General features: G+C 35.0%; 1 protein-coding gene across 2 annotated transcripts in view; it reads left to right on the top strand.

Annotated features, from left to right (window-relative positions):
- Window positions 1-18,306, top strand: part of LOC121733616 (monocarboxylate transporter 10-like) — a 153,220-nt gene that overhangs the window by 101,008 nt on the left and 33,906 nt on the right. The window contains exon 1 of one of the 2 annotated variants that reach the window (XM_042123917.1): window positions 10,316-10,716. The exons of the other annotated variant lie outside the window; for it this stretch is intronic. Coding sequence (XP_041979851.1) covers window positions 10,440-10,716 — 277 coding nt within the window. The 5' untranslated portion in view covers window positions 10,316-10,439. Of the gene's footprint in view, window positions 1-10,315; window positions 10,717-18,306 lie in introns of those variants that run through there. 2 annotated transcript variants of the gene reach the window in all.

The raw sequence follows: 18,306 nt of genomic DNA, 5'->3' as shown, positions 1-18,306 counted from the left end.
CCCAGTGGGACCGACACGACTGGCGAGAGTCTGTACTCAGGACCAACTTTTTTCATGCCCATCTTACTTGTCAGGCAATCAGGTGATCTGTGATCAGCGTTCATTGTCCTAATCAAACTTGGAAATAACACGTTTCCAACGCAGCAATCGAGCCCACGACCTCCAATTCAAGAGCGACGCTCTAAACCACTGCACCACGGCATAAAACATGTAGCGGCAACTTGTCGAAAGCTCTAATTCCTAATGTTTTATCAGTTATCTAAGGTCAAAGGTCACATGAATTTGAACTCGAATCAATCGTCATTAGTTGACTAAGGGTTAAGACCTTTTGAAGTCTTGTCATCCATCATCTGAATATGACAGCCTTTGATACGCACATAAAAGACGTTTAGCAAATATATTATTCTAATGTATGATTAATTCAATTTCAATACTAATGATATTATTCGCCATGTTAGTTAACGAAACAGTTTGAATAGGATTTCCTATTTATTACGCAAAGGTCGGAAGAGAGGGCGCTACTAGCAAATACAGTAAATAATCCGACATATTGTTACACTCGTCATATCCGAATATTGACAGAAACGTCAAACGTCGAACAAAAATTTTTGTTTACTGTCCATGCTAGTGCTACTAACTACTAACTCTATATCTAGAGTTAAAGTTAAAACATTGCAGTACCTAATAATACTTATTATACAGGAGCGAGAATACCTAAAGCCAATCTAAATACCCTGTATCTTGTCCACACACAAGAGGAGAAAGCAGCCCTCACTAATACAGGCTATGGATCGGGAACGGACTCTCGCGTCCTCACAATCCATGAAGCTCAGGGATTAACGAGTCCCTCGGTGATCATCATACAGACCAAGTCCCGAAAGCTGGCAATCCATGACAGCGTTCCTCATGCAGTTGTAGCCATATCCCGGCACACTAACACCTGTGTCTATTACACTGACACTGATGGAGACGCTGTGGCAAGCTTCATAAAAAGAGCCACAGATTATAACATAAAAATGGCTATAAAAGACAGGAACGATAAAGTCCTAAGCCACATGGCGGGTAGATTCGACACAGAACGATATCTCTTTAACACCCTAGAAACTCCACCCAGCTTGAGTGACCCCTCTCCACCAAGCCAATGTCACAACATCTAAAGGCAAAGGGTGGAGCAGCATAAAATCTAAGGAAATCGGAAAATGTCGGACCTACTGGCCGCCACACCGACTGGGACCTCACCGTTCAAAACATATTATTATTATGTAATTTATAAAACAATAAATATATATATTTATTTATTATATGTATAATATATTATAGTCTATTCTACTAAGTATATATATATAAATATATAATACTTATGTTAAAAAAAAAAAAAAAAAAAAAAAAAGTGTCCATGGCGTGATGGACAATTAATTAAAATCCATAATATTATTTCAATTATCCTTGGTGCGAAAAATCTAAATAATAAAATAACAAAAAAAGGATATGGACGAACAGTCCATAGACGGCCACAATTTTTTAATAAAAAAAAAAAAAAAATAATAATACTTATGTTATTGAAAACTTTTCTATATACCTAATTGAAGTCTTTTAAAATAAAAGACTTTTCTTATACTTAATTGATTTTTTTTAAATACTTTCCAATCCGTTTAAATAATTAACAAAAAATAATATAGAACTTCAAAAGTGCTCATATTTCTAATCTGGTTGATATCAGATATGTTAGGATTTAAAAAGAAATTGTGTTACTTTTGACTTCAGAGGCTAAAATTAACCTATATTTTTGTTTTTCTTTTCAAAATGTTAGATCTGTCAGCCGTAGTCATCATTCATAATTTTATATTTCGAATATTCTAATTGACGTAAATAGTAGACGACAGATGTTTGTCGCCTGGGAGTATCAGGCGACAGTCCCAGGCTGGGACTGCGTATTACTTTTATAGTCCTTTCTCAAGTTTAACCTTTATGTCAACGATATCTTCAGATAAGTAAGTAAAATAAATCCGAACGGACAATATATCCATAAAATATCTGACCCATCACCCAGCTTAGCAAACATTACTGATTAATCCGTCAAAACAAAAGTCAATCTGCTAACAGATTGCTATGTAATTTGGTCTTTATTATGATGACAACTAAATGTACAAGCATTACGAAAAGTTGGCCGATTTTTCCTCCAAAGAAAACGGAGAGGTGTCATAAACAGATGAATAGATTTTGCTAGTAATTTGTTTTGCTTTGTTTATGTTAAGTAAATCTTTTTATTAGTACAAAAAGAGAACCTTTAAGTATGAATAGATGTTATCGTGAGTTCTGATACGAAAATGATGTTAAAACAATTTCTAATAATATTTTGACATACCTAATAGTTAATACATTATTATTGCTACTAGCTGTCAAGACATAAAACCACTAAGTGGTTAAGTACTAAGTTAAGAGGATACACCAGGGGCTAGAGAAATGAAAAAAAAGTACGTGTAATATCTATAGCTGTCTCCATTACCTCAAGCCTATACCGCAGAACGCGATAGAGACAACTGCAGAAAATCCAGAAAATCAACGATTCGTTGTCCCCTGATTCCTTCTCCAAAACTTAACCGATTTAAGTACTTTTTTCATTAAAGATTAAAAAAAGGCTTGAGCTATGTTCCTATGTTTTGCTTTTTTTGTATAATCTAGCCAAATCTGTTTTCTGGACGTTTGAACACAGCGGAAAATCTGGCCATTTTTTTGGGTTTTTGAACGTTCATATCTTATTTAATAATTAAATTATGAAAAAAAAGAAAACATAGGGACATTGTATTAGTGGCCGTAGATATTCAGGAAAAAAATTATAACTCTACTAGCATTATCCAGGGAGGAAACAGGGGACAGCGTTTGTATGGAAAAAAGGGCGGTGTGGAATCCTCTTAATTGACGTTTTAGGAACGGCAATATAATTGCAGGTATCTTCTGGCCATTAGTCTAGTTATCATATTATGAGATCGAATTGTAGAGTTTCACTGAGTATAACAAACTAATGACGGCGGCTATCTCCATAAAGGCTGGTTTATATTATTTCCATCCAGTGATACAATACAGCGCTGGAATGGATTGAAATACTTAATATAAAACCGCCATAACGTCTCAGTCAGGCGACTGTAGGTAGGTACTCGTTATATGCATGTGAGTCGGTTAGGTCGGCCTGCGCTCAGTCCGACCATAACGATCGGCCTCCACAGTTAATTGTATACAATAATAACTTCTTTAATATTTTATTATTAAAATCATTATTTTTTGTTTGTAAAGATTAGTGTGTGAAGTTAAATCATATGATACCTTACATGAGAAACGATAAATATATAAACATACACTAATGCATAAAATGGCAGTTTAAATGCATCAAACATTAATAAATTAACACGTCTGAGGAACGCTACCAAAAACGAAAAGATTTATCACCTAGGTGACTTAAATTAGTAATGTAGATTCTGAAAATAATTTAACAAAGATAAAAGGTATTTTATAAAAATGTGTTAAGGTGACGCATACGTGTCACATAAAAGTGACAAGATGTCGCTATGTGTAAAAGTGACGTTAGAAATAGCGCCATCTGTAACATTAAAGTGACAATTAGGATGGGCCTGAACATAATTAATAAGCAGCAGTTAAAAGTGTCGTTTAATAATGATATACAAAACCGAAACAACACTAAATAACTTTAATGGTGTCTTATATCATCGATGTAATTTTCGTCATTATTAATGTGTTGAACTTTTTATGTCCACCTGATTTTGGTTATGTTTTGTTGCATAATTTTGTTAATCATAATTTTACAAATAATAATTATTATTTATTATTAATTCAGAATATGAAAGCTGATCTCTAAATCGACTCTTAAGTTCTTGAGTCTTACGGCTTACCAGAAGTATATAATTCTTAATACTCATTTATACAAAAAAGGGTTTGACGACGCAGAGCTATTACCAAAAAATGTTAATCTTCAGAAAATGTTTGAACACGACCATGTATGGAAAGCAAATGGCAAGGCATACAGTAAAACAAGATGTGACAAAATATATGAGACGTATTTATGATCCAAGCTACAAGAAGAGTCACAAAACTTCATATTAAATGTCAAATTTGTGAGTGTAACTCGTCTCAGGATTTGGACCATAATACTCATAAAAAGTGTTAAACTGGCTTCATAACCGAGCACGATAACTTTTAAGGGCAAATATTTTACAATTCACTCCTTTTTGAGACGTTTTACAACGCAGCGGAGATAAGTGTGTATGTTTCGCCTTAAATCACAGGATTAATGTTTATTTTAAGGTCCCATGAGTAGTTTCGTAGTTATTTTTTTTATTTCTTTTTTGAAGCAATCTCGGTGAATGCGTAAGCCATAAATTGTTTTACGGAGTTTACTAAACGCGTTTAAACAAAATTCTAAAACTAGATAACAATCTAATACAAAGTGATATTTTCCATATATTTGTGTTTAGTTCGGTCGAGGAAATAGCCAGTGCCTGGAAAAACAATATGTCGACAAAATCTCTGTTACAAAGTGTATGTTATCACCCAACAAGGGTCAGACCCAAAAGACTTAACCCTCATCCGCAATTCTGGTTTACTTTCAATGAAAAATGTCTTAATAATGACACAGATGCTTATTTTTTCGCACCAACCGTGTAACCCTCGTCTAACGATGACTATCATTGTTAGACTAGGGTTACACAGTCAGTGTGGCATTAGTTCAGTCCATCAGTCTCAGACTGACCCCAGAATGATGGCCGGAAAGTACATACTTAATAAAAAAATAACCAGTCCGTCAATCACACTGTTACACGATCATTCTTTCGTCAGTCTGGCATCAGTTCAGTCCATCAGTCTGATCCACAGACTGATGGACTGAACTGATGCCAGACTGACCGTGTAACGATAGTCTATCACAGTGTTTCCCAACCTTTTTCAGCCACGGACCCCCAGGAAGTGAAGCACGGTTTTCACGGACCCCTTAAAAAAAACAGCAAAAAAAATCGGATTGCGTATGGTCCAGAGATGACACCGCGGACCCCCAAACAAATACTCGCAGACCCCCGGGGGTCCGCGGACCACAGGTTGGGAAACACTGGACTCTATCATATTAATCAAAAAAATATCGGTAATTTTCACCAAGGATTAAAACATCAAAACTTTATGGGTAGCAATTTTTTTCTTTCAAATTCTTGATAGGTTTTTATATATTTTATAAAATACAAATATACCTAGACTTTTTTGATGAGTGTACTATCTAGAGACCATAACTCCTAGTTTCTACTGAGTAGCCCGAAGAAGATCAGATAGCCTCAGTAGTATATATCATGATTTTAGAACCATTACAACCTGCTTACACATACAATTCTAACCCGAGCCAGTAAAACATTTTGAAATATCTGCTCTTTGAACTGAAAATACTTTTATTGCTGCACTATTTTATTTGTGACTATTTTTCAAATAAATTATCGTACGGTTTGTCTACGAAAGCCAATTTTTTCCCCAAATAGCGATCGATATAGTTTCGATCCTCTGTCCGTCTATTTACGGGACACAGGAACGTAATTATTCCGAAAAATTGTGCGGTTCCTACGACAAAAGCAAACAAGTAATTTTCGGCAACATCGGTTTTAGTACAAGAGTTTAATGTTATAAAGTATTGAAGACAATAATTATAAAATCACTAGCTGTTGCCTGCGACTTCGTCCGCGTTAGCATAGTAGATCACATCCCAAGTATTATTTATTGTACAAAAATATTCAATATACAGAATTGACTTTCCTAAGATTTTATTATATATAGATGTTCCGCGCGGTTTCGCTTGCGTAATTTAGGAATTTCACGCAACCGTACATTTTGCAGCAAAAAATAGCCTATGTCCCTTCACGTGGTCTATTCATAATAATTGCCAAATAACATAAAAATTGCTCCAGTAGTTCATAAGATAATAAGCAGTTCTATATAATTTCCCCCGTTTCTTCCACATTTTCATCTATTTCTTCGCTTTTATTAGTCTTAGCGTGATAAAATATAGCCTATAGCCTTCCTCGTAAAATGGGCTATCTAACAATGAAAGAATTTTTTAAATCGGACCAGTAGGTAGTTCCTGAGATTAGTGCGTTCAAATAAGCCCTTTCATATAATTTCCCACGTTTTTTCCACATTTTCCTCTATTTCTTAGTTCCTATTAGTTTTAGCGTGATAAAATATAGCTTATAGCATACTTCGATGAATGAGCTATCTATCATTGAAAGAATTTTTCAAATCGGATAAGTGGTTCCTGAGGTTCCTGAGATTAACGCGTTCAAATAAGCCCCTTCATATTATAATTTCCCCCGTTTTTTCCACATTTTCCTCTATTTCTTCGCTCCTATTAGTCCTAGCGTAATAAAATATAATCTATAGCCTACCTCGATAAATGGGCTATCCAACAGTAAAAGATTTTTTCAAATCGGACCAGTAGTTCTTGAGATTAGCGCGTTCAAACAAACAAACAAACTCTTCCCAATTATAATATTAAGTATAGATAAGCATTTTTAATGGGCTGGGCCAAGAAATGGCCCATTAAAATGGCTGTAGGCACTCATTCAATAAAGGACCACCAAACTGGTTCGGTCTTTAATTGCATTTTAACTGGTTAATAAAGAAATCAATTAATGCATACGGGCTTAACGAGTTAATAATAAAAAATACTTTCCCAAGTAAGAAATATGTTAATGTTGTACATAAAGTATTGGAACTTAAAAAAATAATTATGTGATTAAATAAGGAATAATTTATTGGATTTCTTTTATACGTTGGTGATTTTTAATTGTCAATAAACAATGTAAAGAAATTCGATGGTGCAGGTTATAAAAAGTAATTTCTTAATTAATTACACAATGGAAATAATATTGCGATCTGTGAGCGCTGGCCCATTTGGGCCCATTCTGGCTAAATAAACTAAGTAATTAAAGTTCGCACAAACTTTTGAGAGACCTAACTTTAATAAATATAATGTCTTGTTTAACAGGAGATTGGTTTCGATGCCTTCTCTTCCTCCTCTGTTCAAAATCCCAAGTTTACAGGAAAGCTATTTTGAAGACATAATATTATATCTCTTCAAATGGCTTTTGGCTACGATTATTTACGTAGGAGGCATCGATAGAACGTTCGGCGTACCTCAAGGAAAAGCCTCAATAAATATTGAAGTAGGCAAACTATGTACGGTACGAGTAATTTGTTTTTATTTACATACTCACTTCACATTCCCAACATGAGTATGACAGATTTTGATACGACCAAATAGAAAAACAAAAACATAACTCGCGAACTTCCCCGATGTATCAAATGTCCCGTGACTGTTTATCTCGGAAATTACTTGCACAGTATAAAAGTCGTACAGTAGAGCAGCCATTCTCAAAGTACGCTCCGAGGAGAGGGCTCTGCAAGGACCTTGTAGAGGATCCGCGAGCGATATACAAATTGTTTTTAGAAATGGCATCAGACATCAGCATAAAGACAATTCATTCAAAGAATTAGTGATCGAAGTTCAAAGACTGTAGCTTATACAACAGAGACAAAATTTGTATTTTTTAGGGTTCCGCACCCAAAGGGTAAAAACGGGACCCTATTACTCAGACTTCGATGTCTGTCCGTCTGTCTGTCCGTCCTTCTGTCCTTCTGTCTGTCCGTCTGTCTGTCCGTCCTTCTGTTCGTCTGTCTGTCCGTCTGTCTGTCTCCAGGCTGTAACTCAAGAACCGCTATAGCTAGATTTCTTAAATTTTCACTGATTATAATATATTTTCGGTGCCGCTATAACAACAAATACTAAAAACAAAGGTCTTTTTGGCTCGTTATCCATAATGGCAACATATAGACACTTGAAATTTTTACAAAATCCTCAATTATATGTGTACTTTAATATTTAATATTAAATAATAAAATAAACAATTAAGGGTGGCTCCCACACAAAAAACTCATTTTTTTCATTATTTTCGCTCTATAACGGTACGGAACCCTTCGTGCGCGAGTCCTACTCGCACTTGGCCGATTGTTTGCTACTAATTGTCATCCAAAATCACGCTAATGCACGCGCCTAATTCGGTCACTCAATGTCCAACGGTACTTATACAATTATTATAAATTATAACACAAAATTAAAGACAGCAGTATTAAGAGAGCAGTATACTGCATATTATTTACAATGGGACACTTATAAATAGCTAGTGAGTGATCAAATCCAAAAGGATATCAACTTCGTTGCTTAGATTCGAGAGAGCGTAGATTCGATTAGATTAGAGAAGTTTGTAGATTTAATATCACGTTATCGCTCTAGTTTTATGTATGAATGGAAGCAGGCTACTTTGACATACCTACAAGCATTAAAGTGTAGTATTTTCTCTTTAATTTTTCACAAACCTACATAATATTAATCTTTTTCTATAATATTGTTTATTTGAAGAGCTTTAGAAGCTGATAGTAATTGATGTACCACGTTTAAACATCTTATAACGTAAAAAGTCACCAACATACAATTTACAAGAAAACACGGCACATACTTTGAAACACAGTAAGAACCCCAATCCCCATATACCACAAACTTTAACAAATGCATAAAATATGTCCCCCTTATGTTTATGAGATGGTAAACCAGTTTTCCTTGTACCCTCCAAAATTATTACAAGTTAAGCCTATCAGCCATCTTTCCACAGTTTCCACGCAATTTATCCGTACCCGCGCATTACATATTTTCTAACACACGGAGTCGGCACAAATCTAAGGTTATACTGAGTAAGTTTAACTACTTGTGAATTTGTACACCTAATTTTAAACCGGGTCAAAAAGTGGCCATTTTAGACCTGCGGTACCATTTTAGTCAGGAATTTTACCGTGATATGCAACTGTTATGTCGCGATATAACGCGGAAAGAATATTATTACATACAAGAAATAATATGGACCCAAAATGCTATTATTATATTATAATGCAAAACAAAAACCAATTGCTTAGTAACAAAAATTCATCAAAATTTAATTAATTAACAGAAGAACACATAAATACTATCAAAATATTTCTGTGTCCCCAATTCAGTACGTCAGCGGTGTAAACGGAAAACATTTTTCATACTTTACGTTTATCCTTCTAAGTTGTAAGTCAAAATCTTGCCGGAGATTGAAACTTCAAGCGCCCGAGATGGTTCAAAGTTTTAACGTCTTGCTAAGTGAACATCAGCTTGGTAAATCTCGATACATTGCTGCATCTACCGCGCTTATGTCACTGTAATACCTTAACATTTTAAACTTTCGCGTTGCATTATAATTAAACTTTTTAATCGGGATACCTTGCTTAAATCACTGGTGTTTGCCAGCAAAGTACCTGAGTAGTAGTAAGTAGTACCTAAGCAGTACTAGTCAACAAAGTAAACCGTGCTTGTTATACGGTTTAACAAAAATATAGAGTTTTAAAGTGTAAATATATTTTCTTGCGAGGTGTCCTTTTAGCGATTAGTTCCAACACTACAATAAATTACATCGTCGGCTTAAAGATATTTGAGACTGATTTGTTTTTCATTTGCTTTACCTAGAGACGCCAAACAATCCTCAGAAGCCATAATATATAACTAGTCATAGTTATATATTATGGCTTCTGAGGATTGTGATTGAGGAGGTACGATTCACGAAAACCTAGATAATAATAGATACGCGTCTCAGAGTCCTAGCACAAGGACTAACTTTATTTGTTTCGACTCGTAGATACGTCTCATAGATGTTGATAGTAACTTAATTTAGACAGTTGCCTCGATATCGAACTGATGAAAATGTATTTATAGCCAAAGCTAGACGACTTTATCGAGAATTGTTATCACGATAACAGAAACAGAGCAAAATAAATACAGAATACTTCGGCACAAACAATCGTCTTATAATTGAGTTTAACTTTCCGATATCATCAGTTTATCTGCTGCTTAGTACCAAAATTTTGCAGCGACCAAAACAAGTTATTAAATTTTTAATATAATTTACAAGATCTTGATTAGTTAATTTAGATATTGAAAGCTATCGCTGATAACTTGGCTAATGAATTTTTGTATCAAATTCAACAAATACTTAAAGCTATAGGTAGGTATAGAATGCAATTACGCGAACGAACTTGAACTTCTAACATAAACCTTACACATATTACGGTGACACAAGAGCAGCAATGCTTAAAATATTATTCTCAAAAAGATTTCTACCCTCTTGTATTTCAAAAGCTTAAATGCCAACAAGTAAAATACTTAATTAAAAACCCTTACGCCCTTGTCTTACCGAAGTTTTAAAAACAATTAGACCGAATGCGCTGTACACTGAACGGAGCGTAAAAACATGTGCGAACGGACATGAGAGTGGGCTAGCGTTCGCGGCGATGCGTATACCCGCGCACGATGCGCGCGCGCATTGATGGAAGATTCCTGGTCGTCGGGCGGCGCCCCGCTGCTGCGCACCAGGTCGCTGCCTCTGGTCCTCGAAGCCAGCGTCCCCCCACGGCAGGCCAAGCTCGATCCTCGCCAGCTGCTGACGCTCACCCGCCACTACTACCCCGAAGGTGGTTGGGGATGGGGCGTGGCTGCTGCGGCCACTATCGCCCAGCTCCTCGCCCATGGCCTGCATCAGGCGTCTGCGGTGCTCGCGATAGAGATGATCAGGCGCTTCGGCCCGGAGAATCGGATGCAAGCAGGTACAGTTTTAAGTAGGAGTATTAGCAAGATATTTTTTTTTTTAAATGTTTATTCCAAATCCAAAATACAAAAGTGGCTTAAAATAATTTCCCGCCAAACTAAAAAGTTTATTGGCAGGTACGCGCTCTTAACATTGCATATGATGAAAAGCTACTAAAAAGCACGGTTCCAGCGGTCATGAACCCCCTGAAATGTAGATTATATTATGCAATAATATGTACTGTCAGAAAAGTTGATTCATAGGCAGATGGCGGGCCTACGCAATTTGATGGCGTTACGTCAAACCCAGCCAACAGATCTCGACCATAAAGTTAATATACCTAGCGGAATAGAAAAACAAAGGCCTGAGCAAGAGAGATGTCACTATCAGTAACACTGCGTGGTAAAAAGAGACGTGTGATACATGTCAGCAGTACTCTTTTTTTGACGTCCAGTCGGCACGTGCCGCACGTTGACAATGGGCATTGTCCAAAAAAAATCACATGTACTTTTTATATTTTTTTTCGTTAAAATAGGGTATTTTAATAATATAAACTAAATAATTTTGAAATTCGTTGGCTAGTTTTTTCTCAATAAATTTTTAAAGTTTCGCTCTGACGTCATCATCGGCCGCAATTGACCTCTGTAGTATGTTTTAAATTTCTTTTCAATCTTATTTATAATGGCTGGTTCGTCAAATACAAGTTCTCATTATGTGAAAGCTGATACGAGAAGCTTATCAAAAGTTCGAAACGTAATGTTGGTCGAATTTATTGCTAATTTAACGCCATTGAAGGTCAAACAAAGGTTAAACATATTTTTTCAAAAATATAAGTAACTAATGGGTATTTTTTTCGTTTATATACAGAAAAACGATCACTGATCTTATTCCTCGAAATGTTTTTGTAATGAGCAAAATTAAAAAAAAATGGACAATCCTCAATCGTATTTTTCACACAGATGAAAACCAATTTTGGTTTCTTTTGACAGCTCGAGATTGTTGCTCTATTCCGCTAGGTATATTATCTTTATGATCTCGACTAACACTAATTGACATTACTCGACCAAATGACTTAGGTCCGTCAACTGCCTATGAATCAATTTCTTCGACGGTACAATCTAGTAGTGTCATATTTCTGTTTAGGTATTGCGCCAATTAATTTTCCGACCCGCTCATTGCGGGCTGTAACTGTGTTTGCTACAGAGAAATAGACATTAAAACCTAGACTTAAGATGAAGGTTCTCATAACATAATCGTCAGTAGTCAATTGCAGACTGCGTATAAACACATCGATTTTATGATCCTTTTATTAATAGCGTCTACCGTCTACCTAAGTGACCAGTGCATATAATATTTTATAGACTAATATTCCTTTGTTTACTGCAAATTAATGAAATTTGATCTAGCATAAAAGTGCATTTGGACGTCCTCCAAATAAAGTCAAAGTTTTGAGAAATGGACGAGATGGGCAGACTTGTTAAATCGACGACAGTATCTACTTGGGATGCCCTCAGCTCCTCTATCAATAACTCAAGAGAACTCATTTAATTCTATTTAAGTAAGGAATCCAATAAATAACATCTTATCTCTGTTTTTACTTTCAACATCACGAACTTGCTATTTATAAAGTCAGCCCCTAAGTTTAGTTTTGCCCACCCGTAGGCCAAGTTTATTTGACTTGTGTCCATACTCCACGGGTTTGCTTCGTGAGACAATAATAAATATTAAAATCCTTCTTCAGTTAATATTATTAATGGCAAGATTTTGAAATGAGTTAAATCCTAGTAAAATCAAAGAAAATAAATCCAGTGACTGAAAGACTATGACGTAAAACTAACAAGTACCTAACTTAATCTAACAAATAGACCTTTTTGAAATTATGCAACTTTGTATAATTTTCAGTTCATCATAAAAATGGATCATGACTCATGAGTAAACTCATCAGTTCGTAAATATGAAGGGATCACATCAACCCCAAAATACTTTATGTTTTGTCAAACTACAAAAATATGATAATCAAACGTGTTCTCATAAGTTTCAAAACCTCAACAGTCAGGCGTTCCATGTTTGAACTTTGAATGACTACTATATTTAACCGACTTCCAAAAAGGAGGAGGTTATAATCGCTGGCCCCGGGCAACAAAGCGGTAAACGCCGGTTACGCACTTTTTAATGTTAGTTTATTTTTGGCTTCTCTGAGTATTAGTCTATCACCCCTATTTATTTCATATTTTTAAAATAATATTTTGGGTATAATAAATGACAAAAGCTTTATTGAATCGAAAATTCTCTTACGACTAAAACTGTATTCTTGCATTGCTCTATGAAACATAACTAAAAAAACCGGTGAAGATACGATACAACTAAGCTTTCCCAGAAGAACGGAGTAATCGACTGGTACGCTCGATTCTCGAAATCTAAAGCGAAAAATACGTAACTGCCCTAAAACTATGATGGTTTTATTCAACCCTATAACCATTACTGAAGTAACACAAAATACCCACCCATAAAGTATATTATAATAATAAAACTGTACCACTAACACTTGTAGTTTGCATAATATAAAATAAATTTAGTGACAAGTATTATAAAAATTAAATATTAACCTATAAAAAAGGTTTGATAATAATAATTATTATTAATGTTTTACATACTCAGTAGAAAAGCTAATAAGGTTGTAAATAACTGAAAAAAAATAGGATAGGAATAAGTTTTTCTGAACTGAAAAACCACTTCTTATTGACATGAAAACATCCTCGGAAGATAAATATCGTTTTTATGAGACGATAAATTAAACCAAAATATATATTAAACGGTCGAAGGACTCCGTTATTATCTTGAACAAAGCCGTTATGTTCAGTTCGAGATATAAACAAATGGCCTACCATGGAATGTCTTTTGACCAGAAATGGAGTCTTAACTTAAGAGATATTTTAAGTGTACCTAGATTTATCGAGAGTGAACGCTCAATTTTACCTTTTTAACCGACTTCCAAAAAGGAGGAGGTTATGGCATGTACCATCGAAGAAATTGATTCATAGGCAGATGGCGGACCCACGTCATTTGGTCGGTTTATTCAATTCAATGTTAAGATCCGTCAGCACTCAGCAGGGTTTGACGTAACGCGCCCAAATTGCATAGGTCATCTGATACCTATAAGACTTTCTCTGGTGCAGTATACAGTATGATGAATCTCGCAAGTTGCAACAATATACTTCTTCAATTATTATACAAAGAAGAAACTTTTTTGTATTCACTCAATTTGCTTATGTTGACGCGAAATAAATGTTTCAGAAGGTGATAAAAAGACACCTCATCGACAAAAATCTGAGCAACATGTAAAAAAAGTTAAAAAGTTAAATTGAACCGGCAAAAATGATGGATTATGGTCGAAGTTTGAGAAATCGCTAGACTGGCAGCGCACGGTTCGCCGCTCTGTCAATCATCGAATCTTTCTGTCGTTTATTAGCTTCGGGGTTCCGACGCGTGGGGCCTCGGGTACCCACATTTATCATTACGTTTAATATGTTTCGGCTAGGTGACAGCACTGATAAAAGGATGACAGATGCGATAGGAGAGACGTGTAATTCGAAATTTCAGCGTTACGTGTGATTTGTGAGGCCTAATCGTCTAATAGATTAACGCTGATTAATGCCGTCATAAATGAATTAAAGGGTTGAATTGTTTTCGGTCCGCGGAGGGTTGGATTTGATGAATATTTTTAATATCACATTTAAGAGCCCATATGACCCTAACTTGACTACATACTTTAACCTAGATCTCAAAATCTGTAAGGTCTAGAAAACTGATTTTATGGCACAAGTAACTTCAGTTCATAAAGATTAAATGCTCAAGACGAAAACACGATTACTCAAAAAATGCTCGATAGTTTCTTTTTTACAAAAAACCTTGTTTTAGACACATTTTTGCTTGGATCTTCGAAGTTTGCTGTCCTTTCTTTAATATTTTTTAATATCTAAAAAGCTATTGATAAAACCTAAATTTGCTCAAAACACTTTTATCATAATCATTATAGTTTGTCTTTTATTCAAGTAAAACTAACTCGGCGATGATTTCGCGCCGTCCTTTTTCACCTGGCATATGAAAGACGGGCGTGAGTGTGAAGAGAGAAGGACGATGTTTGATTTTTAGAGTCAGGTGAGCTCTTAATTTATGATATTTCATTTTTAACCGACTTCAAAAAAGGAGGTTATCAATTCGACGCGTATGTATGTACTCGTTATATTTCTAGAACTGCCCAAATTTGGTATATGTTAGTCTATGTCAGCGTCTGAACAAATGTGCCAAATTTCAAAAGTGTATGTATGTATGTATACAGGGTGTAACAAAAACAAGTGATAATAGTTTAGGGTGTGTACGTATTCCCTGTAGAGATTTCACTGTGAAAGTAGCAGCGCTGAAAGACCAAATTTTTTTTTAACTTTTGTATGGGGAAACTCGTGACGCTCAGCGCCGCTACTTTCACAGTAAACTCTCTACAGGGAACACGTACACACCCTAAACTATTATCACTTGTTTTTGTTACAACCTGTATATGTATATTTTTATGTTTGTGTTCGCATATCTCTGGAACTACCATTCCGATTTCAGTAATTATTTTTTTGTTGGACTAGGTATTGTTCAACTTAGGGAATAGTGCAAGTTTCACCAAAATCGGTTCAATAGCTTTGGAGATAGGGAGTTTTAATTCTTAATTAAGTACGTACAATTTTGAAGTCGGTTTTATCTTTATAAATTACACTTATTATGACTTAACCTTCGTAAATTACGTACAATTCATTATTACTATTTTTTGAGTCTTCCGGTCATAACGTTGTTTTACCACAGGCTTAAGGGCGATTGGTCGATGCATGAAAAAATCATATATTTTTACATTCAAACTAATTGGTAACATCATAACGTGACGTGCTCTACAAACCGCCAAAATTTATTGAAAGCAGACCCATTCATTATGATGCAAGTCCTAATAAATATCAATTATAATTGGTACGTTGTTCATCAAAGTGAGGTCACCCTGAAGGTCAACTTTGATCTCACTTTTACGATTCACCTAAGTACTCCATCTGTATCGCAGGCGGCAATTAAATGATGCTAATTAAATTTCGCCAATTTATGATTCGTAACTGGCACTTTATTACGTTTAATGTGGTAAAAAATATCTAATTAATAATTTGTTATTTAAAATATTTTTATCACTTTCCTCCTAATATAAACCTTTCCTGGACATCCACCATTTCAAGACTAAAACTAGACAAATAGGTTCAGCAGTTCTCGAGTTTTATTGAGATTATCAAAATTTAATTTTTATTAAATAGATGTGGTATCTAAGACAAGTTATTTAGCTTTACAGTTTACACTATTCGAATAGGCTTAGAAATGTTGAAATCGTCGCACGCAATCTATAAAGATTAAAGACCCATTTGGTCTACAGAACAAAAGAATCTCAAGATATCCTCTTGATCTTACAGAAATAATAGTCATTATTATAATATTTTCTACAACATTCAAAGAAGACAATGTAAAGCCAGGATAATAGGAGTCACAGACACAAACTAACGAACTTATATGAGGAGCTATAATATCGATGTTTAGACACTATTCCAATCAATAATAATATAATCAGTAATCACTCACTCAAATTGAAGAATTTTTTTTAATGAAATAAGGGGGCAAACGAGCAAACGGGTCACCTGATGGAAAGCAACTTCCGTCGCCCATGGACACTCGCAGCATCAGAAGAGCTGCAGGTGCGTTGCCGGCCTTTTAAGGGGTAATAGGGGAGGGTAGGGAAGGGAATAGGGGAGGGTACGGAAGGGAATAGCGGAGGGTACGGAAGGAAATAGCGGAGGGTAGGGAAGGGAAAAGGGTAGGGGATTGGGCCTCCGGTAAACTGACTCACTCGGCGAAACACAGCGGAAGCGCTGTTTCACGCCGGTTTTCTATGAGGACGTGGTATTTCTCCGGTCGAACCGGCTCATTCGTGCCGAAGCATGGCTCTCCCACGTCAAAACAAGTTATTTGAAGAGTCCTACCAAAGACCTGAAAAATAACAACTAGGTACTATTTTTATGTTGTTTGACAACAGTTGTTATTATTGGCACAATACCTGGAAGTGTTCGCTTCCCAGATACAACATCAATATTGTATTAGGATATTTCGGAAAACACCTTATTGTTGGCGATAACAAGCTCCATAAATCAACTTTATAAGGTTCCTTTACGCCTAGGCGGAAAATATATTCTGTTATTGATTGCGGTAATATTTGCATGGCCTATGACTTCGACTCTCTTGAAAGTTATTACGTTCTTATACTCAAAATAGTATAGAAATCTAAAAATAACTTAGTAGAATAACAACTGGGGGTTTTGCTTAGTTTGATTGTTACGGGAATTATTGATCACAAATTAAAGATTTCTTGGAGACTTTACTGCTTGATTTTCCGAAATTTTCCAGCGTTTCGATTAAAACAATTTAAAGAGTTTTGTACTATATTCGTGCTACTTTATAGCAATTTGGTACTTTTATAAATCATACAATTACATCTACCAGCAGGGTACAACAGTTGTTTTGTTTGTAGTGATAAACTTGTACAAATTATAAACAAAACAAAAGGAAAATTTAGATAAAATCGGCAATTTGTGGCTTGTTTGCTTCGGTCAACGTGTGTTGAGTCATAACTCATAAACATGTAAGTGGGTTATTTTTCTGTTCATTCATAAAACAAAATAATGGTTTGTAGTTATTTCTTCTGTTTTTTTTAATCCAAAAACTGAAAAATACTGATATTTCATCCTAACTCTCGCCATAACTCTGGTTTTGGCAAAAATGTACAAGCATAACACGATGAATAATACAATATTATAAGTACCTAAACATAAAACATCTAGACTGTAAAAAATAACATCTTAAACTAGAAAGTAGTTAAATATCTAACAATTGGGGGTTCTCTGCTCTACTAAAAGTGTAAGTCTTGTGTGAGAAATAAGATAAGACATAGAATATAAAGCAGAATTGTACGCAAAACTTGCCCATAATTTATTTGTTCTTTTTACTGCAGCTTAAATATAAACATTCTCTATAATCCTGAAAAGTTTAAAAAAGTACGTAATAAACTAGGTTCATTCGCTTTATAGACCACAAGTCACAACTTCTTTGAAACAACTATTTACGGCGCGCGGCGTCAGTACACATAATTTATGCTTATTCGCGCAAAGAATTTTTAACTGACTTCCTAAAAGGAGAAGGTTCTGAGTTCGCCTATAATGGATATATCTTAGTGATTATAAAATTATACGGTTATTATTATTATTCTTTATTATTGTTTTGCAAAATTATTCATCTGACGTAACAAATTCATTTCATTATGAAACCAAACTTATACTAAGTAACTGTATCCAAACTTTTTTTATCTTTAAATGTCGCAAGATTATAAATCTACAGCAATCTATAAATAGTATTGAGAGTTCAATCTTCGACCCTTGCTTTCAATTTACTTGCAGAAATTGGAGTTAAATATTATAGTTTAAGTAAGAAAATTGAAAAATAGCTTTTTCAAGAACCCCAAAATAATGTCGAGGGCATCGTAAGT

Source organism: Aricia agestis, chromosome 14 (assembly GCF_905147365.1).
Source record: "Aricia agestis chromosome 14, ilAriAges1.1, whole genome shotgun sequence".
NCBI classification, from domain to species: domain Eukaryota; kingdom Metazoa; phylum Arthropoda; class Insecta; order Lepidoptera; family Lycaenidae; genus Aricia; species Aricia agestis.
Note: the sequence above shows the minus strand (reverse complement) of the source record. Positions and strands in the feature narration are given on the sequence as shown.